The sequence below is a fragment of the Gambusia affinis genome, linkage group LG16 (assembly GCF_019740435.1).
Source record: "Gambusia affinis linkage group LG16, SWU_Gaff_1.0, whole genome shotgun sequence".
Classification (NCBI taxonomy): Eukaryota; Metazoa; Chordata; class Actinopteri; order Cyprinodontiformes; family Poeciliidae; genus Gambusia; species Gambusia affinis.
In genome coordinates, this window is record NC_057883.1 from 15,319,976 (window position 1) to 15,345,128 (window position 25,153).

Genomic DNA, 25,153 nt, shown 5'->3' on the forward strand with positions numbered 1-25,153 from the left:
AATAGTTTCTATTTTATTGAAAAGATTGGATAGAACCTTCCTTTGGCTATGCATAAATTTAGTATGGACCTTGGTGTAAAATCTCTGATAAAAATTGACAGCAACAGCCAGGAGATTCACAAAGAAGTAATTTGTGGAAAACACTCTCTTACCCTTACATTTCCTTTTTTATGTCTGTTTCTACCTCAAACTATCTTGTGTCCCTCCATTGTTCATGGATCGGCAGTGGAGCGGAGTCCTGTCAGGAACATTAAGGTCTTCAACCCGACAACCAACACTTTGAATGTTCGCTGGGAGGCAGCCACAGGTCCAGTCCAACAGTACAGAGTGGTCTATGCTCCTCTGATTGGTACCAGGCCTTCTGAGTCAGTGAGTGTCAATCATCCATTCAGCAATATGTATCATATTTCCTTTTTGTGTTCCAGAGGTATTATGTTATTCTTGCAATCCTTTAGATCAATACCGTTATTTAAGATTAATGGGCCAATGTGGGCCTTATCCAGTGGTTTTTGGACCAAAATCTTCAGATCACCATGTCTTACATTATACTGTTAAATTAAGTTGGTCTGTTCATCAGATGATTGCGAGAATTGTCCATGAGCATAATTACTGCCAGCTGAATTCTTTCCTGTGTCTACCTACTAAAGCCTTAACATTAAACCTTTTTATTAAACCAGTAGTTCTTTAATAGTATTTCCTGCTGTCTACATAAAAGGTGCCATATGTTAGAAGAGCGCCTACAACATGTGAAAAGGATCTATAAACATTTTAACAACCAATCAGTTTTATATTGAAAGCTTCCACCCTTCCGCAGTCTTTAAATTTTCAATTTCTCATATTGTCATGACCTGATAGTCAATTAAATACTATATTCTTCATATTAGCACATTCATAAGATGTTAAGACCTTTTTAAAAAAAATACAATGATATTACACTACAACACCCATATTGCACACAGTATCATATACCAGCACAGTTTGTTTGGGCTTATCTCAAATTATGAATTAGACCAACACTATCATAAGTAAATGAAGATTTATACTAATTGGTGTTACATTTAATTATCAACAACCTGTAATGGTAATGAAGAGGGTGATTTTGGATCAGCATGGATAGCTTTAGCCTTCCTTGTTAATTTGCTAGAGATGTGCGAGCTCTAGCAGACTTATCCCCATCATTTTGCTACATATCCTTACAACACTTTTTAGTCTGTGCTTATATTTCAGGATATGTTGGTGGCAATGTGGTCTTTAATTAGCCAAACTTCAAGTAAAACAACACCTGGAGATTTATAGCTTTTATTATCTGCTTTACTGGTGTAAGCATCTAATCAGGCTCCTCACCAGATTAGATGTCAGAAGACTAGAAGTGATAAAATCAGAATTAAAGATAAATGAACCAATTAACACTACAGAGATAGCGGAACAGCTGGTCCACCGGTCACTTTGTTTTCTTCAACACCTAGAATCCCCATTGTTGCTTACTTTGCATATAAATTTGAACCCTTTAATAACATGTCAGTCCTTTCTCTAAGAGAGACTATCATCAGGCCAAACCCCTCGAGGATCTCTGACCTTACTCTGTCGGGGTATTTGACGGAAACAAAGATTGAAGAGAGTAATCTTTTTTGAATTCAGTAAAAACTGTCAGACCGTCAGATTTGCATCCAAAATTCTAAATAATAAATTAAAAAACACTAAAGAAATTAAAGTTTATTTGTCTTTTCTGATCAGATTTTGGTGCCAGGCACCACCACCACAGCTCTGCTGACACAGCTGCTCCCAGATACCGACTATAATGTTGGCGTTGTTGCCTTGTACAGCGATGGAGAGGGTCCTGCTGTTAGTGATGCTGGAAAGACACGTAAGTCCCTGAGATCTGCTGTTAAATGACAATATTTGTATGGTGCAACAAGTTTAAGGAGCGATTCTTTCAGCCTTCTTTCTATTTTGCTGTGAAGAACCTCCGGCTTCTTGTGATCATTTGAAGCGGACTTGGTTTTATGAACGTCTTTCAGTCATTTGGGCATTTGCTTAAAGATATTAGAAAAACCTTATAAATTCTTAATAAAAACACTTTAAATAATTCCAAGAAAGTCTGATCCCTTTAAAGAATGATGTAGTGTTTGAAATGTTCACAATTCCTGACCTCCGCACCTTTTTCCCATCCTGTTTTATATCCACAGTGCCCCGAGGTGGCCCAAGAAACATGCGTGTATATGACCCCACTACCACCACTCTATCTGTTAGCTGGGAACATGCTGAGGGTCCTGTCATGCAATATCGCATCACCTACGCCCCGACTACAGGAGACCCTATTGAGGAATATGTGAGAATCTTACCTCTAAGTATTTTCCACTTTATTCTTTTGAAGTGAAATAGCTAAATACATAGCTGTATATACTGTAGTTTTGAATAATGAGCTTTTTATAATATAATATTGTCTTTTGCGCTGCAGACTTCAGTTCAAGGCAACAGAAACAATGTGATCCTCCAGAACTTGGATCCAGACACACCATACGATATTAAAGTGACTGCCATCTATGCTGATGGACCAGGAGGAGAGTTGGAAGGAAATGGACGCACAGGTAAAGACTCCTTTGGGTTCCCATTCGCTTGCTTTATAAGAGTTAAAGTTATTATTGACCACTGTACACATCAAATCACTATTGAAATACAAACAATTTGTGTGTTATGTGCAGTTTATTTTATCAGAACTTGATTGCGCAACCTTTCATAAGTGCCAAAAATACCCAAAGGTCTTGTGGGAGACCGTTTGGTGTTGCTCCACTTACAGCGATTTAATACTTCTAGTTCTGGTCATTCTATTGGCCAATTTCTCTTCTTAAACAACCAAGACATTATTGCTTATAATATAATCCCCTGCATAAGGCCACATTAATATAATTATTGATGATTTATTTATTTAATGGAGCAGAACTTATCATTACATGTTGTAATACTTCCCTCATAACTTAACTGTCATAAATGACCTTCAAACTATAGCACAGTAATTACATTGCTGATATATCATATGCCTATATACTTTGGAATTTGAAGCTTTTGCCTCTTAGTGAACTGTGTTGCCCCGTCTTGTTTCCTGCAGTGGGAATGCTGGGCCCCAGAAATCTCCGTGTTTCTGATGAGTGGTACACTCGCTTCAGAGTGTCATGGGACCCCGCTCCATCCAGGGTTAATGGGTACAAGATCATCTACCAGCCTGAGGGTACAAATGAGCTTCCCTATAGCAATTGTGGCATTATGTTCTGGAGAAAATATGCACTTTATGGATACATATGTTTAACTTTTTGAAGCACAGTATTGCCTTGAGGCTTAATTGGTAAGGTGATTTTTTTTAGGTACTAATGACGTCTTGGAAGCATTTGTTGGAGATGTGACATCACACCAACTACAAAACCTAAAAACTGGAACGACATATGACTTGAAGGTGCTGGCCCAGTACAACACAGGCTTTAGTGGACCTCTGATTGGTCAAGGAACAACATGTAGGTTGAAAAATCCAGTTATGAGTAACTGGTTTTAAAACTGTGACACTTAATACTGGATAATTACTGGACAAAGAAAACATATGTATTAATACTTGCTCTATTCCTTTTAGTGTATCTGAATGTGACTGGCTTATCCACTTACAATGTTGGATTTGAATCTTTCTGCATCCGTTGGGCCCCTCACAGAGCAGCCACATCCTACAGACTGACAGTCAATCCATTTGACAGTAAGACTTTTGTTGCTTAAATTTTTATTTCATAATTTTTTTAATCAACACTGATTATATTATTCAGTTTTCTTCCTCTTTTGTAGCCTCTAAGAGAGGAGCACAAGAAGTCACGGTGCGAGGCTCAGACAGCAGCTATTGTTTTGATGGTTTAAGCCCTGACACCCTTTACAATGCCACTGTGTACACCCAAACACCCAACCTAGAGGGACCCGGAGTCAGTGTCAAGGAAAGAACATGTAAGAAAGTGTCCACTCCCCATGTTCCATATTAACATGTGGAAATGCTGCTGGTAAAAACCATGAAATTCGGATGGGAGAAGCCAATTATTTACTCTAAAATAAAACTTTTGGCTCTTTACATGCGATTTGTCATTGTAGTGGTCAAACCCACCGAGGTGCCAACCGAGCCTCCCACTCCTCCTCCCCCAGCTTCAGTGCCGCCTGCTTTAGATGGTGAAAACAGCTTTGAAATATATTTAATATTTAACATTTTGTTGTTGGTTAGATTATATTAACACTATGTCATTTGGATTGCAGTGTGCAAAGGTGCCAAAGCAGACCTGGTCTATTTGATTGACGGCTCCTGGAGTATTGGAGACGAGAGCTTTAACAAAGTCATCCAATTTACCACAAAAATGACTGCAGCTTTCGATGTCATCAGCCCCAAAGGCATGCAGGTCAGTGGTTTTTGAAGTTAAACTTAGCTGGAATAATTTATAATACACTGTAGTAATGTTCATAAACTAACCAGTCTGCTGACATGAAGGTCATGAGTTCATCCCTCATACGGGGCACCACTCCTTTTGGCTTGGACCACTATTAATCTGATCAAGAATTAATCTTAGCATTAATATATTTACAAATATTTAATTTATGAAAAAGAACCAATCTAACAGACAAATCTATAGAGAAAGGAGGCAAACGCCAATTCTGTTTTTTACAATACTAGCTGTGAGCTAAAATGTCTTTGAACATTTAGCAAAAGTTAACTCTCAGGGAGTTTAGCTGCTTAACTTGCCCCAAGTCTCAGATCTTGCTTTTCTGCATTAATTTTGAACACCGGAACTGCAAAGCAAATAAAAAGTGACAACTGTGGCCTGGAATTAGGCTAATGGCTCACTCATAGATCCAACTTGGCTCACTTGAGGTTATTTAAGTCCTGTTTCCATAGCCAGGGTAACAGGGAACTCTCTGTACAAGTAGCTTTTATTCTGAATGGAAGGTCACTCAGACTGCATTGAGTTGGGTTTAGTGTAGCTTGGATGTCTTAGTGGTTTTTCCCTTTGGCTTAGAAAAAGAACTAGATACAACAGAAAATGCTGTTATATAAAGATAATATGGTGATGTTTGCATGACTGAGGTGTGGAAGACAGACAACCAAAGTTGCAAAATTTATGATGTGAAAAACATTACCATTTTATATAGCCAACTAAAATTTGATTTTTTGTTTTTCAAACTATAGACTTTAGATTTATCATCAAATTGCTGTTGTAGATACTATCTCATGGCCCAGGTTAGTTTTTACCTTTAAGGTTTTAAACATGATATTAAAAGTAGACAAGTACATGCCTAGGGATTTTTTTTCATTAATGGACATTTAAAGCTTCTTGAATCTATTCTTGAATCTATGAGAATATTTGACAAATACTGACAGACCTAAAGGCAGACAAAACTATTAAGACATAGTTGGATGTGAAAGATCAAACCTTTCACATAAAACACACACTTATGCATACACTACATAATTTAATAACTTATTTTTACTTACTGTTATTATTTTTCTGTGTCCTATCATCAGCCTTAACCCATCTATTTTCATTTATTTTTTGTACAGGTTTCCTTTGTGCAGTACAGCGATGATGCTAAGACTGAATTCAAACTTAACACCTACCACGACAAGGGAATTGTTTTATCAGCTTTGCAGTCAGTTCGCTACAGAGGAGGCAACACCAAGACTGGTACTTCACTTATAAAAAGATAGTTTAACAAAGTAATTGTTTGGAATTGTTATGCATATATTGGTTGTTTTTCTTAAGGTGTTTCTCTGAAGCATGTCTACGAGAAGGTGTTTACGTCAGACAGTGGCATGAGAAGAAACGTCCCTAAAGTGCTGGTAGTTGTCACAGATGGACGCTCCCAGGATGAAGTTAAGAAAAGTGCAGAGAAACTGCAGCACTCTGGTATGAAGTCATAATATCTGCTTGCTTTTACACTGTGCCTAAGAAACATTTTTGAGTACAATTGTGAAGCCTTTTATTTTCTATAACAGGGCTAAAGGCCTGTGGTTGAATATTTAATAAGCTCAGAGTAATGTGAGGCATAGTCAACTCACCTGTGAGTTTTTGATGTACTTAACAATAGCTTTTGTCTGTTTTTGTGTATGTGTTACATAGGCTATAGTGTGTTTGTGGTTGGCGTAGCTGATGTTGACTTGAGAGAACTGACGGTTATTGGCAGCAAACCCACTGAGAGGCACGTGTTTGTCGTCGACGACTACGATGCTTTTGATAAAATCCAGGATAACCTGATCACCTTCATCTGTGAAACCGCCACATCAAGTAAGACAAATACTAACAAATCTGATCTATTCCTAACTGATTTAATTGAGTGATGTGCTTTGGGTTGCTTCTTCACAAATGGACAAAATAATGAAAAACATATAACAGTGAATGAAAATAGTGGCACCCATGGTAAATTTGTTAAAAGTACTAAAATACATATCATACATATTTTAATATGTTATTGAAGTAGTATATTACACTATAAGGTGGAATCTCACAGAGCATTTAAAACGGGTTGTAAGGATTAAAATACACAGCCAAATAGACACCAAAATGATTCATTAAACACCAAGCAATTTTTTTTCAAGCCCTAACTTATAAAGAAAACTTTAAGGGTGAGCTGATGAGAAAAGATCACGAGAGAGGACCCAGGACAGCCCACACAGATTGTGCAGGAAGAAAAGAACGAAGAATCAGCTCTGTTTGTGCAAGCGTCCACTTGGAAAAACGTATAAAAGGCTAAATGTTGTCCCACTGAAAAAATATTCTATACTGTGTTGACCACAAGGCTACAAAAAAAATATTATTGCGCAAGAATTTTTTTCTTAAAATTGCATGATTTTCTCTCAGATAAAATGTTCTCCAAGTTCGGCTTTTTATGAAATTTACAGAGGCAATGTACTTCTGCAGTACTGTAAGACTTTTACACATCTTTGTCAGTGATGCCAATAAATGTGCCGACATCTGTAAGTAACAAAGTGTCTACACCTAATCTATTTTTCCAATGTCTTATAAACTCTTGTGATCTTGCAGCTTGCCCTCTAATCTACATCAATGGATACACCACACCTGGTAAGCATTTAAATACCACACCTTGCACATTAATCTCTAGAGCGCTTATAGGCTTTACTAAGACATTTTCTTTGCATTTTTCTTATTCTTGTTGTTGCTCAGTTTATTCTTCTTATTGTTGCTCTGTTTATTCTTTCTTTTCAGGCTTCAGAATGCTTGAAGCTTTCAACATAACAGACCGGACATTCGCTGGCATGAATGGTGTGTCCATGGAGACTGGTTCCTTTAACAGCTACATTGCCTACAGGCTGCACAAAGACTCCTACCTAACCCAACCTACCAAGTAAGAGTCTGAGCAAAATATTATTTGTGTGAAAATAAAGGGTGTGTAACTCTTGGATTGCGGTTTTTCCCAATGTAGCTGACCTTGTCTTTTCTTTGTTATATAGTCTATGATGCTCCTCAGCCCACAGTCATTTTTAATGATGGTAACTCATATCTGTAGTTAAAGGGATTTCCAGAGTACTTTCCAGCACTAAGCCCACTCTCCTGTTTTTTGTATGATTTTGAACAAAAGATTTCAGTTACCACATGCCCAGTTCCCTTATCCTTACCCTGGAAGGAGAAAATAACCTTAAAGCGTCACTGTTGAAATGGAATTAGATATTTACAGAAGTAAAGTACTGTCTATGCAATCAAGTGAAAAACATTGAACTACATGGAACAAGAGAACATGGAAAAACTGTTTTTGCATGCAAGTTCGGTAAAGCCTGGACAGAAATGATCATTAAAAGATTTTTAAGCATGTTTAAGAAAGAGGATTATATATATTTGCAGATGGAGTTTCATTTAATGTTGGCTTAGCAATGTAAACACAAGATGAATGTCATGACAGTAAATGTTTTTAACTCTTAATAGGGAGATCCACCCAGATGGCCTTCCCCCATCTTACACCATCGTCCTGCTCCTCCGCCTCTTGCCTGATACGCCCTCTGAACCTTTTGATGTATGGCAGATTGCTGACAAAAACAACAACCCTGAGGTCGGAGTCACAATGAATCGTAAGTTTCCATCAGCCAGTCAGAAGGGAAAGTTGAGTGGCTGACTCAGTACTTGCAGTGCCGTGCAAATGTATTGCCACCCTCTGAGCCTTGTCTGATATTGACGCATTAAAAACAAACTTCAATGTATCTTACTGGGATTTGCAATAATTTTTAATTCTTGCTACACATTCTCAATTTGATTGCGGTCAGGATTTTCATTTGACTGTTTTAATATGTCAGTACATTTGATCTAAACACACCAGCTGCATGTTAAGGGTTGTTCTGTACGAACAACCATTGTCATGTCCTGTGCCAAGTCTTGTGCAGTGCTCAGAATTGCCTTATATTTAGCTCCATCCATCTTCCAATAAATTGTGACCAACCTTCCTCTCTTCTTAAAAAATGGCATTCCCATGATATGATGCCACCACCACCTTGTTCCAGCCTGAGGATGGTGTTCTGTCCCTACTTGAAATTAGGAATAGTCTTCTTCACTGTTTTTCTGTAATGAAAAGCTTTAATTTTTAAATGAACATCTGCTGTAAGTTTGTGCTTCTGCCCTCTGAAGGAATGCAAAAACTTCATGTGAATATCACAATCACCTGCAAACCATGAGCATATGTTCCCCATAATCCTGACCGTTGCGTGCATCAGAGCATACTGCCAGGGATTTATCAAAGGCTCTTGTCTTTTCAGCTTCCACCCAAACTCTTACGTTCTACAACAAGGACACCCGAGGAGAGATTCAGAGAGCTGTCTTTAATGAAGCACAAGTGAAGCGAATTTTCCATGGCAGTTTCCATAAGGTAAACATATCGCATGATTCTTAAAAGCATAAGTATCTGCTTGCACTTCATAGTGATAATTGCAAAAAAAAACAAAAGAAAAATGTTTTTCCAGTAATTTGGGGCATCTTAAAGTACTTAGATCCAATTCCTTCCCTTTCATATATAGTTCTTTTGACATGCTTTTATGTGTGTCTGTTTTGCTCTTCTGCCTTATTTAATCTGCCTGAGATAACCCTTATTGTGAGCTTTGTTGCTGTGGAGCAGTTTTAAATTACCCACCAAAAGATCTCTACTTTCAATCTCAGTGTTATCTTACTGTTGAGATTTTTGAGGTCCCCCTTTTTCATGAGTTGACATTTGAGCTTTGTTTTATTTAGACCAGGCACTTCATTTGATAAATGAGCTTCTGAGACAATAAATAAGTTTAAATGCTGCTGGTGAGGGTGAAAGTCTGATGCCTTTGTAATGTGTACCTTTCGGGTGTAATGTGCAGAATGTCTGGTTCAGGACTTGATTTTCCAACCAGTCGCAGATACAAAGAGTAAATGATATTCTACTACAAACATTCAGTTTTTATTACAGTGAAATTAAAATGAGCAAAAGATTGATAGAGATAGCTTCAAAGGTAAAAATTATGTTCTTGGGGTATTTAAGTCTGACTAAGTCTTGTAGCATCTGATGAATGAGAGGGTTTTTAGAGTGCATGGCAACAGATTTAGGAGATTTTCAGACCATAATACTTTGATTTAACAGTTTCGTTCAGCATAGTAGATCATGAAGTACTATGCTGAAGAGCTCCATAGTTTTTGCAAGTAAGATCTACACTCTTCTAAATATCTGTCAAAAGCTTGGCTCCAACTCAAAAGATCGAACCTCACAGTAGTGATATTTGTTTCTTTCTAGTAAATAAATCCAAATATTACATCCTTATGCTTGACTCTTCCTAAAAGTATTGCAATATGGTTTCTTTCAAGATGCAAACAAAGACATTAATAATCTCCATGAAAAATACAAAACAGCTCTTGTCATGTGTTAGCACTGTGGGATGTGGAAAGCAGAACAATAGGATGCAGTATGTTGTCAGGCTGACTTGGATGGATTTAACTACAACCATCCAAGTTAAGTCAAACTGCATTTAAAGTTTTATCTGTGATATGGAATCCTTTTTTCTCCAACACCAAGGTTATCATAATTAGTGACCCCTTTTTAATGAGCAAGAGTCTTATCCAAGATCAAAGTTCACTTGAGAGATGTGCTGGCCCAAACATCAGAGGGCACTAAATAGTTTTGCAGTTCAACCATTCAACACCGACACAACTAATTGTGAGGTAACTTCATGAATAAATGGGTCTTTGGAAAACATTGGCTCAGTATTTGATGAAACTTAAACGTTTCTTCATTTGTCTGGTTGGAAAACAGACTAATCTTTGAATGTACGTGTGTGTTTTGGTTCTCTCAGCTTGTGGCCATAGTGAAGACTGTTGTTTGAATGTGCACTGGGTGGCTATTTGGTGGTGAAGTGTTGCCATTCCATAAGCTGGCGAGTCCGTAGTGGTCTACCTAGCTGCTTATTTGTTGGTCTGCAAAGTAAGTGCTGGCGCTGCCTGCGGTGGTGGTTTGAGTTTACATGTTGTCAGTGGTTTTTTGGAACTTTTTTGACTCTTTTGGGTTGACCTCAAAGAGTGTGTCTTTTTGGCGTCCAAGCTGAAATCTCACTGACAGTTGGTTTTGTTGGTTTTGACTAAAAGTTCTTGGTTTTGCACATCAAATTCCCTGAGTAGTGTTTTTTTTTTTTTTTTTTTTTTAATTCAGTCTTTATTCATCATAACATCAATGGTACATATAGATCAGAGACTGTTGAAGATGCTACATAGCAATGATTCTAAAAATGACCACTGATGCTGTCCCACACTTTGCTGATGTGATCCTCACGTTGCAAAAAATTGAGGCCAAGTATAGAGGAAATTCAAGATGTACTTATTTTCCTTATCCTTTGCATGCACAAACAGAAATCCGAAACTTCCTTTAAAAAGATAAGAGAAAAATGCGGACTTTGGGTTTCAGGACTAGTCGAAGCATAGTTTTAACGCCAATGTAAATGAGAATCAACACTCAGTGTTTATTGTGTTTCAGCCCAGAAAACACAAACTTGTTTTTTATATAATTTCATAGAGAAATTAAATTTTTTTATAATTTTATTTCCCCTCCAGTGGGTCTTTTGTGGGTTCTAGAGTCTCTTATATGACAGTAGGCTGACAGGAAAGGGGGAAGAAGAGGGGGAAAACATTGCTGCAAATGTTGGCCGGGTCTGGGAATCGAACCCGCGACCGCCGCGTCGAGGACTGCAGGCCTCCAAATGTGGTTCACGCTATCCCCTACGCCACCACAGCACGCCCCAAGAAATGACATTTTTAATGTATAAATGAAATTAAAACACTGTCTTTCAAGATTTTGGATTTTGGAAAATGACAGAACAGGAAAGAGGGAGCCAGGAAAAATAAAACTCTATTTGCTGGGAATCATGCAAAGATGTTTAATCAGTTAAAGCAGAGCTAGAGTCAACATGTAGAGAACTGAAGCAACTAAACAAGTTGGTAGCAATTTATTAAGATGACCAATTTTGTCAACACTTTTTTTCATTGGAACCATCTCACAACTCAGTTAAGGGAGCTTTGAATGCTCCCAGGATAGTTTTTCTCTAGATTTACTTTTTATCGCTTTCGGTATTTTCATGTTTACTTATTGGTCAAGGAGGTGCTATATATATATATACAAGCATTATATACAAGCATATATGCATAAATAGAATGCATTAAATTGTTTGGTGAACCCTGAAGGGCATCACGGTTTACATTTATGCCAGGACCCTGGAATAAATGGCACCTCTTTCCCCTTTGTGGTACACCGTATAGTTTGTTCTGCTTCCAAGGAAGTAGACTGTAATTTTGTGAATAGTTGCCAGGAACTATGGTCTGGTTTGTGGTTGATATAGCTTTGTGGAGAGAAATGGTAGCAAGCTTTTTCCTGACATAAAGCGATCTTGTTTGACTTTAGAGTGGGGGAAAATTTGCAACTGCAAAGAGATGGAAAAGTATGGAAAGTGTAGGACTTCTGATGGCAAGCCGCAGAAGATATTGCTTCAAGATGTGTGGATGGGGCCTCTATGCACAGGAAATCTAAGAATTTGGCACTTTTTTCGCTCAGTCGTTATATAATAACAGACCGCAGATGAATAGCTAGCTGTTGCATAGGTTTTTAAGGTCTAGAGTTGTCTAGATGAATCAAATGTCAGTTTTTTGCTAGATCAAAAAGGATTTCAGGATAATTTCATCTGTACTTAGCAAGGTGTTTTATTGACTTAAGATTTCTGAACTCCCCAAATTAAATGCAATACAGTTACTATAGGGCCTTATTGTTCTCATTTTGAAAACAAGCACATCTCTTCAAAATATAAATGCGTCCCAGCCCCATCTTTTTACATTTCCAATGCACAAATTTATTGTGCATGAATAAATTGGGTACAGGTGGTATTCCAATAAGACAAGGATGTTTTGTTAAAAGCTTCCCCCTTTCCGTCGTCTGTCTCTTCTAGATTCACATTACCATCTCACCAGAAAAAGTCAAACTCACTGTGGACTGCCAAGAAGTGGCAGAGAAACCCATCAAGGAGGCCAACAACATTACGCTGGAGGGCTACGAAGTGCTTGGCAAGATGGTCAAGTCTTCAGGTTCAAAGAAGACCTCAGCAACAGTAAGAGCAAAACAAGCCAAGCTTGTTAAAAATGCAACAGTGACATCTGGAAGAGGATCTAGCAGTGTTCAAAACAATGAACATCTCAAATCTGTAGTGCATTAATGCTCCAGCTAAATTTTAACTATTCCCAGGGTTGGCTGTTGAAAGAATGAAAGTCTGCAAGCCTCCATTTCTCCCTGGATCCCATTGTATTTTTTCCAACTCTGTACTTTTTTTTATTAGGAATGGGAATTATTTGAAACACCCTTCAATGTATTCTCCCTCATCTTGTATCTTGTAGTTCCAGCTCCAGATGTTTGATATTGTCTGCAGCTTGAGCTGGATTAGCCGAGACAAATGCTGCGAGCTGCCAGCCACAGTAAGTGTCATTTTAGACTTCCAAATGATTCAAAATAGAAATGGGATGGATGTTGATGTATTACAATTTCTCACATTGTTTGCAAAATGATGGTGTTGCTTTGAGGAAAGTTGGTTGATTTTAAAGTTGGGGTTACATTAATCAGAGAATAAATAGGCAAAGAGAGAGGAAGGAAGATATGCAACAAAAGGTCCAATGTTGGAAACTGAACCCCAGATGAGGACTCATGACCAATATATATTTGCTCTACGAATATGCTTAATACCTCTTCTCTGATATTTATTTAACTTTTTAAACATTTTGTATTGTGTTGAAAGAAAGCTAAAAATTAAAAGGATAACAGTGTTTACATTTCAGGTTGTCATTAGCATCTTTAATTAGCCTAGCAGATCATATCCCTAAAACAGCAGATCCTTTTTCACCTCAAGATTGTTGATCAATAACTGAGATTTCTGAAAAATCTGCCAACATTTTTAATTCCAGCAAGTTATATGATAGACAATCAGAAAAATACACTACACAATTTCTTGGTCTATTGCTAAAAACAGCAGTTTAGAGAGGAAAAAAAAAACATGTCAGATTGTCTGGAAAGAACTTTGTATCCTTGGTAATTTTGATAATTTGACTATATAAAGCATGAGTCCCAATTGCATAAAAACAAGCCCTTCTTTGGCTCATGTAGCAGACAGTAAAAGGATTCATTTATGTTCTGTGGTACTTACACTTTTAGCCAATTACAAGCAATTTTTGTGTAATTTTCTCCAGATATGAATATATCACATCAATGATTGGAGTTGTAATTCGTTGTGCTTAAAGACAACAATGCAGAAATGTGAAATGAATCTGCAGCTGCAGCGTTTTGGTCTCAAAGCCCTATTTTTTGTGTCACACTTTCAACATTAATCCATTCTTGCCTTTTATGGGTTAGAAAACTGTCTCATCTTTTATAAATCCCTAGCAAAGCAAAAGACAGAAATATCCAGGATAAGATCATGAATTTAATTTCCTCAGTTTTAGATTGCCAGGAAATGTCTTCAGGTGTCAGAGTTTAAAAGGGAGAATAATAAAACTAAAGCAAGCATGTATGTTACATTTTTATCTCTGCATCTTCTTTGCTTCCAGCGAGACGAGGCCAAGTGTCCTTCCCTTCCTCACTCCTGTACTTGTACACAGGACAGCATCGGCCCACAGGGGCCTCCTGGACCCTTGGTAAACCTCGCTATCACTGCTTTTTGTCTGTCCTCGCCTGATAAAATTGTTTTCTCAGAAGTCTTAGATGTTTTGAAGATGATGATAAAGCCATACTGTTTTCCACTAGGATTGCACGTTCTTTGCACAGTTTGAACTTTATGTAGCCGAGAATGTTTCTTGCATAATTCTTTTTTTTTCTCCAAATGGAGAAAGCAGCACAAAGAATGAGGCTAACGTCTTGCAAAGAAATGAGTGCTTAGGGATGAGTGTCAAGAGATAAATGTTTCATGATAAAACAACAGTCTGCAATATGTGCACCCAGTAAACTCACTTAGGCCCAGCAAGGAAGTCCTAATGCCTGGGGTTTAAGTGCTTCAGAATTTGCTTCTGTTGTTACGCTTAGCCTGTGCTTCTGCCTCTTCACTTTTTTCAGGGCAGTCCAGGTTCTAAAGGACCTCGAGGAGACAGAGGAACACCTGGCAACCCTGTGAGTTCAAATTTAAATCACTCAACGCATGCTGAAAATTGTTACTAGTGAATACCATTATTATGTCTTGTACTACTATTGTTTGTTTTTACACATGGTTGGGCAAAAGTAATACTGGCTCTTGAACTTTTTTACAGTAATCTAATTAGTAAATAAAAACCAACTGTGAGCATAATTTAGAACAACACGCACAGCAGACATGTCAGGAATGAAGTTGTGGAAAAATTCAAAGCAGGGTTAGGCCAATAAACAATAACCCATGCAGCCAAGGGGCACCTGGTAGATCTGCAGGCGCTGCAAAATCTGTCAACAGGACTGCTATGCATTCCACAAATCTGGTCTTTTCAAAAAAGTAAAGCCGCACAGTATATTGCTAATAAATCATCATTGAAATATCAGTGTGTGCACAGTGTTTATCTCAAGGGACTATTTGGAGTGCCATAATTGTTGGCTTATATATTCAAACTTTGAACTTACATTTTTCACGCTAATGTAATATTTAGCAGGTTGAACAGAGTCACAGGCAGGAGATGCTCACGCAGGACAAATAACATTACCCAAAATGCTAAAGCTCACAGAGGGATCGAAGCACAGACAAGAGGAAAGACATTTATAGTCTTATATCTGAACCTATATCGGCAAGATCTTCTGATGTCGTGCAGCACTGTTGATGAGTGGCAAAATTGTTGAACTGCTAAGACAAAGCTAAAATAATCCCACTCTGCAGTTTGCCTCAAGCCATTTAAGAAAACACAGCAAATGTGTGAGAAAATTTGCTGATTGAATTCATTAGTTATAGTTTAATTGGATCTGAGTATAAAAATTAAATGTAAAACTACACCAAGTTTATTTGCATGCTTAACTACACATTCTCAGTCTACTAAATTCAAGTGTATTATGTTATTACACTTGAATTTAGTGTAATAAATTCAAGTGTTTTTATTGGTGCAGTATTCTGGTTTGCTGGTACAGAGTGGTTCTTTTTCATCAAAGGGATCCTCTGATTTGTTGCAAAATAATCTGTTTGTAATTGGCTGGTGGTGTCATTTCTTTAAATATGTTTTATGCTGAAAACATAGTTGATAACACAATAATGACGTACTTTGCATGTGAAAGACACATGATGTTTCATATGTACCAAAAAAAATGTTGAGCAAGCGTTTGTGAAATTTAAACACTCAACACCATTTATGATGTTTGTTAACCCAGATACCTGTGCTCACATCAGCCTCACTGCACGCTCATATCACTGGTATAAATGCAAACCCATACCCATAGAAGTACATATTTTGTGCAAAACTGTGGGTACACTGTGTGTACTTAACCATCCCACTAACAAAACTTTGGGTGATAAAGCACTCACATCCCTTATCAGAATCAGAATCAGAATGGTTTTATTGTTATTGCACCGAAGCGCAACAAAATTAATTTCAGTACAGCCCATCCAAGAAGACGGGGCACCTGGGGCTGCTGCCATTGAAGGGCGCTGCCCTTTATTGACGTGCGAAGCCTATGCCAGAATATTTATGTGACTTGTGTGCATGACTTAGAAATTCCTCTTACAGATTCTCTTTGTCGAATCTGAGTGAGCTTCCGCTATAATATTTTAAAAAACAAGAATGGGCAGTTTCTAAGTGAGTAGAGACATGCTGCAAAACACTTGCAGCTGTAATAACAGTAAAAGGTGGTCCTTACAAAGAATTAAATCCTGGGGCTTAGTACACTTCCATATTATAGTCAAAATAATGCATAATTTTCCTTCCAATTTATAATTATGCACTATTTTGTGTTGGCCTATATATAATTACAATAGAATCATTTGCAGATAATGATCATATCATGACAAAATGCAAAAAAAAAAAATCAAATTGTATGCATTTTGTATTCAGAAAATGCATAAATCTTGTATTCTAGATTTATAAGGCTTGTAAATCTAGAATATCATCAGTGGTTAGGTAGCAAAAAAAACTACTCCAGAGGTCTGCCTCTTAAAGTTTAATTTCTCCTCTTCATAGAAATTGCACACATCTGAAAACAGTTAAATGTATATTTCCCCACAGTAAATTTCAAGGAGGCCCACGTCAAATATTTTGAAGGTCCATTTCCCAGAACTGTCATAGTTAAACAACGAATCATCTGTCAGCACAGTTTCAAGCATAATTAAGTTTGACTTTAACCTTCTTTCCAAATATTGTGATTTTCTACCATCTTGCTGATGATATGTGTATTGCCGCAGGGTCCAATGGGTCCACGTGGTGAGTCTGGACTCCCAGGTGCGATGGGACCACCAGGTCCACAAGGCCCTACAGGACTTTCTCGGCCTGGAGAACCTGTAAGTTAATTTTCATTGACAAATCCTTTTGGCAGTTTTGTTAATTGTACCTTTTGCATTCCCTGCCTTCCTTCTGATTAGTGAAGAATGCCTGATCCAACCATTGCTGCACATCAGCACTTAGTGGGATTTAAAACTGTTGTCCAAACACATCTCACTCCCCTCGTCTATCTTCCAGACATCCAGAGAACATTGTTATTTTCTTTACTGATCCTATTAAAATATCCCATCAATCACAAACATGGAACAAATAATGGGTAAAATAAAGTATGCTACTCTTTCTTTTTCCTCTTCCTATATTTTTAGGGTCGTCCAGGACCTAAGGGAGATCGTGGAGATCAAGGCATTACTGGTTTGCAAGTAAGAATGTTTTGCTCAGATGTGGTTTATGATCAAGATACTAGAAAATATCCACAGGGAGCAGCATTTACACTGGAATGTGAATTTAGTCCAACAATCAGAATGAAACCACAATGAGATTTACAAGCTTTATCATGCCAACCTTAAGGGAGACTGAAGTCTTAATTCAGTCCTCTTGAATGACAAACAGTAAAAGAATAGAAATTGATATAATGAATAGTTACTTTTTACTCCAGACAGTAAAAGATCCGTGTAACTGAAGCAGAATGGGATTTAGAAAGGTTTAAAGTGACTTCTTTAAGTCACTTTAAACTTAAAAAAGTTTAAAGTGACTTAAACTTCTTTTAAGTCACTTTAAACTTAAAAGTTTAAAGTGACTTAAAACTTTAAACTTTAGGGGTTTGAGCCTGTAACCAAAGTTCATAGAGGTTCTTTACATTTTTGTTACTTCTGTCAGCAGTTAAGTTTGAGCCATTTGCCATGGAGCGAAAATCATGTGATTTTATCCAGCTGATGTCATTCAGTCAACTCCCACCATTGAGCTGGTGAGGAAATCACCAATGCTTGGGCTTGAAATAAGGAAGTATGGGAGAAAATCCTACCCTGTAATGTTCAGAGTCTATTGGCAGCAGCATCTTTGCAATTTAACCTAATGTGGCCTGTTGTAGAAGAACAACGATCATATGAGACACAGGAGACTTTCTAGAGTTTCTGCAAGCAAAATAATGTGTTATCTTTGGCTAAATATGTACGAAAGAAGTGCATTTTCAGCATATTAAAAGCCTTTAGACGCACTAGGAGGGCTACATAAATGGACACAGTTTTCGGTGATTTGTTTATGGTAAAGTGTGTGTGTCTTTTCCCAGGGTCCTCCTGGGCCACGCGGTCCTCTGGGCCCTATTGGACCAAGCGGAGCTCGGGTAAGAATTCCATGCTAGCATAGAGTATGTATAGAGTCAAAATCCCTTAAAATGAATCAAGCTCTTTAACATCATGCCTTATATGGTATCTTGACTGAGTTATTGGTGTTTAACTATATTCATATGTATTTAAGCCTGTAAATACATGGGCTTAAATACACGTATTTCAAGAGGCCCAGCTGGACCACCTTAACTTAACACCTTAAGTTAAGGAGTAACTTAAGGTGATACTCCTTAAGTTAAAAAAGCACCCTTAAGGCAAAAAAAAGCCCCTTAGATTATGACAATGATATATTAAACTACCATGCTCCCCAAGGAACTCTAACTCACATGTGACTGCATGTTGTTTCTTTTAAAGGGGCCACCAGGAAAAGAGGGGCCATCTGGACCCAGAGGCCCACCAGGGCCCATGGTGAGTATCTATAGGCACCAAATAAATAATGCTTAGTGCTTTATTTTACTGATATTGTATAGCTGCAAAAAAAAAAAAAAAAAAAAAAAAAAAACTGCTCCTCTGGCTCTACAGTTCCACTCTGCTGGAACAGCACATAAAACCAGACTGGCTCCCCCACTGTTGTGAGAATGATGCATTGCGGTGGTTTGCTGAGGTCTGAATTTGCTTAATCCAGCCATCATGTTAACAGAGCGCACATGGTCTATAGCATCCAGAGTGCCACAGGAGTCATTAGCGTGATGGTTGGTGTACATGCACTTCCATGTACTCCACTGTTCTTGGCAATTGATTTTCCCCACTGCAGATGTCAGAGCACAAATCCCAACTTGACGCTTGTTGTACAACTGTTAGGAGCAGGAGTAAAATGATTTACTAAGGATTCAAATATTTTATTTTTTAGGGAAGTCCTGGAAATCCAGGTATACCAGGGATCACTGGAAAACCAGGCAAACCAGGAGACCCTGGAAACCCAGTATGTACTGAATACTTGAATAAAAATATATGATGAAAGAAAATGTTTTATGCTTGATTTGACTTAGTTGTTGTTTTTGAAAGGGACCTGTCGGCCATAAAGGAGAAAAAGGAGAGAAGGTAGATTGTACCTAAATGCAAGTTTTGCACATTTCGGTAACAAGAAAAGGAACTCTTGTCTTCATTAAGCTCTCTTTGATTTCAAGGGCGACTTTGCATCCCAGAACATGATGCGTTCCATTGCCAGACAAGTTTGTGAACAGCTTGTGAACAGTGAGCAAGACATTTCCCAAGCTTCTGGCAGTTTAATAGTCCTTGACAAGTTCTACTCGATGAAATCCATCTGAATTTTGCAGGCCAGATGAGCAGAATTGATGTGCTGCTCAACCAGATTCCCTCCGGATATCGCAGCAACACTCCTGGGCCTCCAGGCCTTCCCGGCCCTCCTGGTGAGCCTGGATCCCGAGGAGAGCCCGGACAGCCTGGAAGATCTGGATTCCCTGGAACTCCAGGATTACCTGGAAATCAAGGAGAAAGAGGTACTTTTCAGAAGTCATGGGAATATATTGACTGTTTGTAATAATTTTAATGTTGAGCAACAAAAAAACCCCTAGAAAATACATATTAATCAAAATTTCTTTAATCTGTATAACCCCATCATGATGCTGCCACCACAATGTTTAATGCTGGGAAATGATGTGTTAAGGGTGTTGGTGTTTAATTCCTTTTCTTCACTTTTCTTTTTTTTTTTTTTGCAGGTTTGCCAGGAGAAAAAGGGGAAAGAGGAGCCCCTGGAAATGATATTAGAGGACAAAGAGGCCCAGCTGGACCACCAGGTAATACAGTTAATGTTATTTTGATATTTTCTAATGAAGGAAATCAACTTAAATATCAAATTACAACAGCTTCAAGGTCACCAAATCAAACTAAACGTTTGCATTCTTTTTTTTTTTTTTTTGGTCTGGCAAAACTTAGCCTGAGTCAGTAATATGAAACTTCCTCTGTTGTATCTATTTGGACAAAAGCACAGTCTACGCTTACAATTCAACACTTTCATTTGGGCTGTCACAGTACATAATTTTCCATGTTTTTTTTTTTCTTGGTGGGGGTTCTGTCATATGAAGATTGTGCTTCTCCACCACATTTGAATATTCAGAGCTGTTGGTGGTTATATATCCAGGAAGGATTAAATTAAAACTAAATGGATTAGTTTTGTCCATTCTAACTCAGAGCTAATATGCTGTTGTAGAAACATCTAAAATTTCTTATGTTTGTAGAATGTTTTCCTAAAAGCATTCTATAATTTTTTATTTTATTTTATTTTATTTTTTTTAGCATTTCTGTCCCTTTTGCTGTTCAAATCAAAGCAATGGGAAATGTTTGCTTATGTCTGTTACTCAACAGCAAACACTGAAGATTCTGAATGAAGTGAGGAAACACCAATGGCTAGAGAGAGGAAGTTACACTGATGACTCAGTTCTATGAGTGTGTGTTTTGGGGGTGGTGAGAGGGTGAAGAGATTTAGATTGTTGGAGAATGAGCTTTTCTTGGTGGCTGCATTGACAACACATGGATTCACTTTGCGGAAAAGGGGGGAAGAAGGGGAAAATTCCATCCTGAGTTTGTGCTGTCTAGACAGATGGGCTGGGGGTAACTCCACTCAACCCCAGACTGTGGCTCGCTTTTTTAGTTTTTAGATCTTAGTCAAACTCTCTAATTGAGCAGTTGAAAAATTAAAACTGCTACTCCATGACCCCAAATGTTTCCACAGTAAGTTTACAGGTGATGTCACTCAAATTTCAGAGGAACTCCCTTTCCTAAACGGGCCTCACTCTCTCGTGCAGGGCCACCAGGAGAGTCGAGAACAGGTCCCCCGGGTCCTTCTGGTTCCTCTGGGCCTCGTGGGCCTCAAGGCCGTCAAGGTGTTCCAGGTGTGAGGGGACCCCCAGGCCCCCCTGGATACTGCGACTCCTCTCAGTGTGTGGGCATTCCATATAATGGACAAGGATACACAGGTACCCCCACTACTGTCTAAGTCCTGCATGGTTTGACTTGAACAAAATAGATGGAATGTATATTTGCAACTCATTGCTACACTTTATTGATGATGTTTGGAGGTCTTTATGTAGGCATTCCTAATAGCTATTAAACAAAGCTAAAACCCTTTCAGACCCAATGTGAAGGACTAGAACACACAGATTAAAAAGCAGAACTTTGACATGAACTTTATATGAAAGTTATGTCTTGAAGAAATAGGACATAGTAATTACCTTATGCAGATGCCCAGCTGTCTGAAATCTTCACCATGGAGCTCTTTACGATTCACTTTGTTGGTGCTAACATAGTGTCAGTACTGTTTTGTATGTCAAAATCTTCGATATTTAAATCAAAATATAATGAAATCAGTGATCAGTAGTGTTTATTTGCAATTCCAGGAATTATAACAAATTCTCACGTCAGATCTCAAAGGATCTAATGTAAGACCCGTTCAGTTTTTTGATAAAACTTTTTGCCATTTTAGAGAACTTTCTACATGGTGCAAAGTTTCTAACGGTTGATTGTAACTACAGTTTCTTTACTTTATAGCCTCTTTTAGTTGATGTTCTTTTTATGTTGCTGAGGTCAAGTTGTTCATTCTACTTTTAAGAAGGATCCAAATAATGTGACACTTTTGGCTTTGGAGGTCTTTTTATGTGGAGCTTTAGTGCTCTAATTAGCCACCAAGAGACCCCAAGTATCTGACTTCTAGCCACATTAACCATCCATCTTATAAATTTTTTACACTGAAAACATATTTGTACATAGGTCAAAATAATACAATCCCATGTGTATTATTTCTAATGTGAACGAAGCAAAAACTTTGGCAAGCCTGCTGCGCTAAGTTTTACAACAGCTTTCCTGGGAGTAGGAGGGAACCCTTGTAAAATACTACATTTTAATACCTCCTGACATGTGATGTTTAGTTTTGAAAGTTGCATGAAAGCAATTAGCTGATGTATGACTTACATTGCATTAATTAATTGCTAATAACGCACACCCTTTTTTAACTGTTTCCAGGTTTGGCATAGTAAACTTTCTAAGTCGTCAGTGCCGCTTTCATTCTGAGGTCCTGTTTCTGAGATGTTTGTCCAGTTGCTTTGGGGCTTGTAAGAATAATCACCATGGACATATTTAACATTACAAAAGGAACAAAATGCAAAACGAAAGAAAACGGAGCGTGCTGGCACTAACACGATGTCACAGCTACAAGCTACAGTGATGGCAACCTGCTGGCCTGTTTGCATATTGAACTACAAACCAATGGGAAAAAAAAAAAACAGAGACTGGGCATTTTCTACAAAGGACGCAGCATGTACAAACCGACCAACTCAGCTACTAACAAAGAGGATATCAGAATAATAATACAGAGGTGTAAATAGAGCTAATTTTTTTTTCTTTTTGCTTTGTAAATGACTGAACCGGGACATTTTACTAATAATAAAGAAAAGAAAATTCATGTTAACCTTTTCATTGAGCTTGTGCCTCATAACCCACTGCTTACTTACACCTGGCATAACCCCTTTTCATGACGCTTTAGTGACCTTTTAGCTCTGATCCAGACTAAAGCATGTTTCATTTGTTCATTTAGTTATCATGCTATCTGTGTACATTGGTTGAGTCAGTGAAAAATGTGTTTCTCCAGCCAGTTCGTGTTTTTTTTTTTTTTTTTAAATAGTGGTATAAGCTGGTCATTTTACCACTTTTTAAAAAAATGACATATCATGTTGGATTTTACTGTAAAAGTTTGAAATTAAATTTAAAGGTGTTTTAATTTTCATTTGCTTTTTTTTGGTATTCAAGGAGGCAATAATTTCTATTTCTAACAGGAACATTTGTTAATTCTACAGTGTAGTATTAAAACTGTTCATGTAAAACTGTATTGAAGCCACATCCAATGTTTTTTTTTTTTGTTTTTCATTAAATTGGCCAAATATTCTTTTAGCCACCCGCTACCAGCCTGCACCTGAGGTAGAGACTATACCTGTGGAGCCAGTTGGAGAATTTGGAGAATTTGAGACAATACAGTCACGCGGTGACTCGAGAGGCCAGCGAAGACAGAGATCACTACAATCAGACAATACAGGAAGACTGGCATCATAGCTACATACAAACAGGATTTCCCAGAATAAATAATTCCCAAACATTTAAAGAGGGTACGCAGAGCAAAACAAATACTTATATGGGTTTGATACCTCTGGCTTTATTGAAAAAAAAATTATACATATATATATATATTTTGACACAAGAAAGTGTAGCAAGTAGACTAGCTTTGTTACAAACCTGTGTGCTAGCTAAGTGTTTCCCTTTCGTGTCTGCCTGTAATATATCTGCAAGTGTTCATCAGACTCAAGTTTGTAAAGAACTAATCATGGGAATAACAACAGCAAAGTAGTCCAATATGTGTGTTCGTAGACAGTAACAAAATGCCTGAATTGTTTCAGATTTCAAAATGTTACGCTTTTTCAAATCCTTCACTGGTTGCAAACAATTTTATGCCCAATGATTTCAGTTTTGTGCCATTTTTTGCCGCCTGTAAACAATGAGATTCTGACTAACTGTAGCAAATCAAATCTGTTTTTTTGTTGTTACCAAATGTTACATTGCATGAATATGTTGTATATTTACTGAAGTCAGAATACAGTTTTTTTTGTTTTTTTTCTGTCAAAGCAGTTTGGATTTGGTGGCAAAACTATGGATATAGGATTGCTTTTTCAACTGTTTCAACTGCACATTTTGTGAATTTACACACAGCCTTATTTTCTTATTTATTTCTGAAACGGAAGAGGCATTTTTCAATAAAACTACTGAAAATGTTACGCTTGTCTGGATATTTCCTAATTTTTGTATGAGTTTGATGAACTGAACTCCTATGTCCATATAGAGCCTTGCATTACAACAGAATAATGCAGTGTATTTGATTGCATTAAAGTAGTACATAATTGTGAAATAAATGGAAAATGATACTGAAAGTGCATTAAACCTCATTTACCATGATACCTTTTAATAAAAAATAGTGTGAATAACTGCTTTCAGATTCACCTAAATACTCAATGATTATTATTATTATTATTATTATTTTAAATCCAGGCTTAGAACCTCAAGAGCCGTTTTAATAACTGTCTTTCTAGTTTGTGGCGTATGATTTTATTTGTAACAGGATAAAGGGAGCCTAATACAATTGCACACTACATTTTTCAGATTTTAATTTTGTTAATATTTTGAAAACCATGAAACCCATATTCATTCAACTTAACAGTAATGCATTACTTTCCATCGGTATTCCAATAAAATTGTGGTTTTCACATAAGAAAATGTGCAAAGCCCAATAGTAAATGGTGTCTAAAGCCAAAGGTCGGTTGCCAAGAGCATCAAAATGTCAGATCTACAGCTGGTGTTGAGTCTAAATTCCTAGTTTGTTTGGTCATGAACGACAAACCTGATTTCTCTCAGTGAAAGTCCTGAAGATATGCTTTGAAGTTTTAACCTTTATTTATTTTGACAGCATAAGATTTTTTTGAGCTCTCCAGAAAGTCAGCTTGTGCCTGGGCAAAATGACAGGAGACTGAAGGGAGTTTGAGAACAACTTCACCATCACATGAACTGCAGATTTTCACATAACTTGGCATTCATTCCATCAGGATTATGCTAGAATGTCTATGCGAAAACATTGCAACAGTATGTGAAGTAGCACTACGCCTAGCAGACGCATTTGAGCCAATACCTGTATTGCACTGATATTTCCACCTATTGAGCACATATATTGATACAACAGAACCTAAATGAGATGTTTTTTGATGAAAGAAGAACAGGCCAGAGAACTTCTAAACAAATGCCAGAGATTAAACTGGGAGTAAAGCACTGAGGTCAAGATCACCACACTGAACAGACTTGTGAAATCTCCCTGCAAAAGAAAACCTTTCATGT

At 37.6% G+C, this 25,153-nt stretch overlaps 1 protein-coding gene across 6 annotated transcripts in view; it reads left to right on the forward strand.

The window, feature by feature from the left end:
* The window catches only part of col12a1a (collagen, type XII, alpha 1a), a 67,452-nt gene extending 43,407 nt beyond the window's left edge, over positions 1 to 24,045 (forward strand). For 5 of the 6 annotated variants that reach the window (XM_044143009.1, XM_044143008.1, XM_044143010.1 and 2 more), the window contains 32 exons: positions 227 to 369; positions 1,735 to 1,864; positions 2,187 to 2,329; positions 2,459 to 2,588; positions 3,107 to 3,226; positions 3,360 to 3,506; positions 3,620 to 3,736; positions 3,823 to 3,975; positions 4,117 to 4,191; positions 4,276 to 4,415; positions 5,573 to 5,696; positions 5,775 to 5,918; positions 6,132 to 6,296; positions 7,053 to 7,091; positions 7,236 to 7,374; positions 7,950 to 8,092; positions 8,771 to 8,880; positions 12,455 to 12,613; positions 12,897 to 12,974; positions 14,097 to 14,183; positions 14,599 to 14,652; positions 16,889 to 16,984; positions 17,291 to 17,344; positions 18,211 to 18,264; positions 18,623 to 18,676; positions 19,119 to 19,190; positions 19,274 to 19,309; positions 19,396 to 19,462; positions 19,546 to 19,728; positions 19,948 to 20,025; positions 21,034 to 21,204; positions 23,172 to 24,045. In XM_044143009.1, the coding sequence (XP_043998944.1) occupies positions 227 to 369; positions 1,735 to 1,864; positions 2,187 to 2,329; positions 2,459 to 2,588; positions 3,107 to 3,226; positions 3,360 to 3,506; positions 3,620 to 3,736; positions 3,823 to 3,975; positions 4,117 to 4,191; positions 4,276 to 4,415; positions 5,573 to 5,696; positions 5,775 to 5,918; positions 6,132 to 6,296; positions 7,053 to 7,091; positions 7,236 to 7,374; positions 7,950 to 8,092; positions 8,771 to 8,880; positions 12,455 to 12,613; positions 12,897 to 12,974; positions 14,097 to 14,183; positions 14,599 to 14,652; positions 16,889 to 16,984; positions 17,291 to 17,344; positions 18,211 to 18,264; positions 18,623 to 18,676; positions 19,119 to 19,190; positions 19,274 to 19,309; positions 19,396 to 19,462; positions 19,546 to 19,728; positions 19,948 to 20,025; positions 21,034 to 21,204; positions 23,172 to 23,329 (3,563 nt within the window). In that variant the 3' untranslated portion in view covers positions 23,330 to 24,045. Of the gene's footprint in view, positions 1 to 226; positions 370 to 1,734; positions 1,865 to 2,186; positions 2,330 to 2,458; positions 2,589 to 3,106; positions 3,227 to 3,359; positions 3,507 to 3,619; positions 3,737 to 3,822; positions 3,976 to 4,116; positions 4,192 to 4,275; positions 4,416 to 5,572; positions 5,697 to 5,774; positions 5,919 to 6,131; positions 6,297 to 7,052; positions 7,092 to 7,235; positions 7,375 to 7,949; positions 8,093 to 8,770; positions 8,881 to 12,454; positions 12,614 to 12,896; positions 12,975 to 14,096; positions 14,184 to 14,598; positions 14,653 to 16,888; positions 16,985 to 17,290; positions 17,345 to 18,210; positions 18,265 to 18,622; positions 18,677 to 19,118; positions 19,191 to 19,273; positions 19,310 to 19,395; positions 19,463 to 19,545; positions 19,729 to 19,947; positions 20,026 to 21,033; positions 21,205 to 22,246 lie in introns of all 6 variants that reach the window. The other variant, XM_044143012.1, reaches the window with a different exon arrangement.
* Positions 24,046 to 25,153: the final 1,108 nt, after the last annotated feature.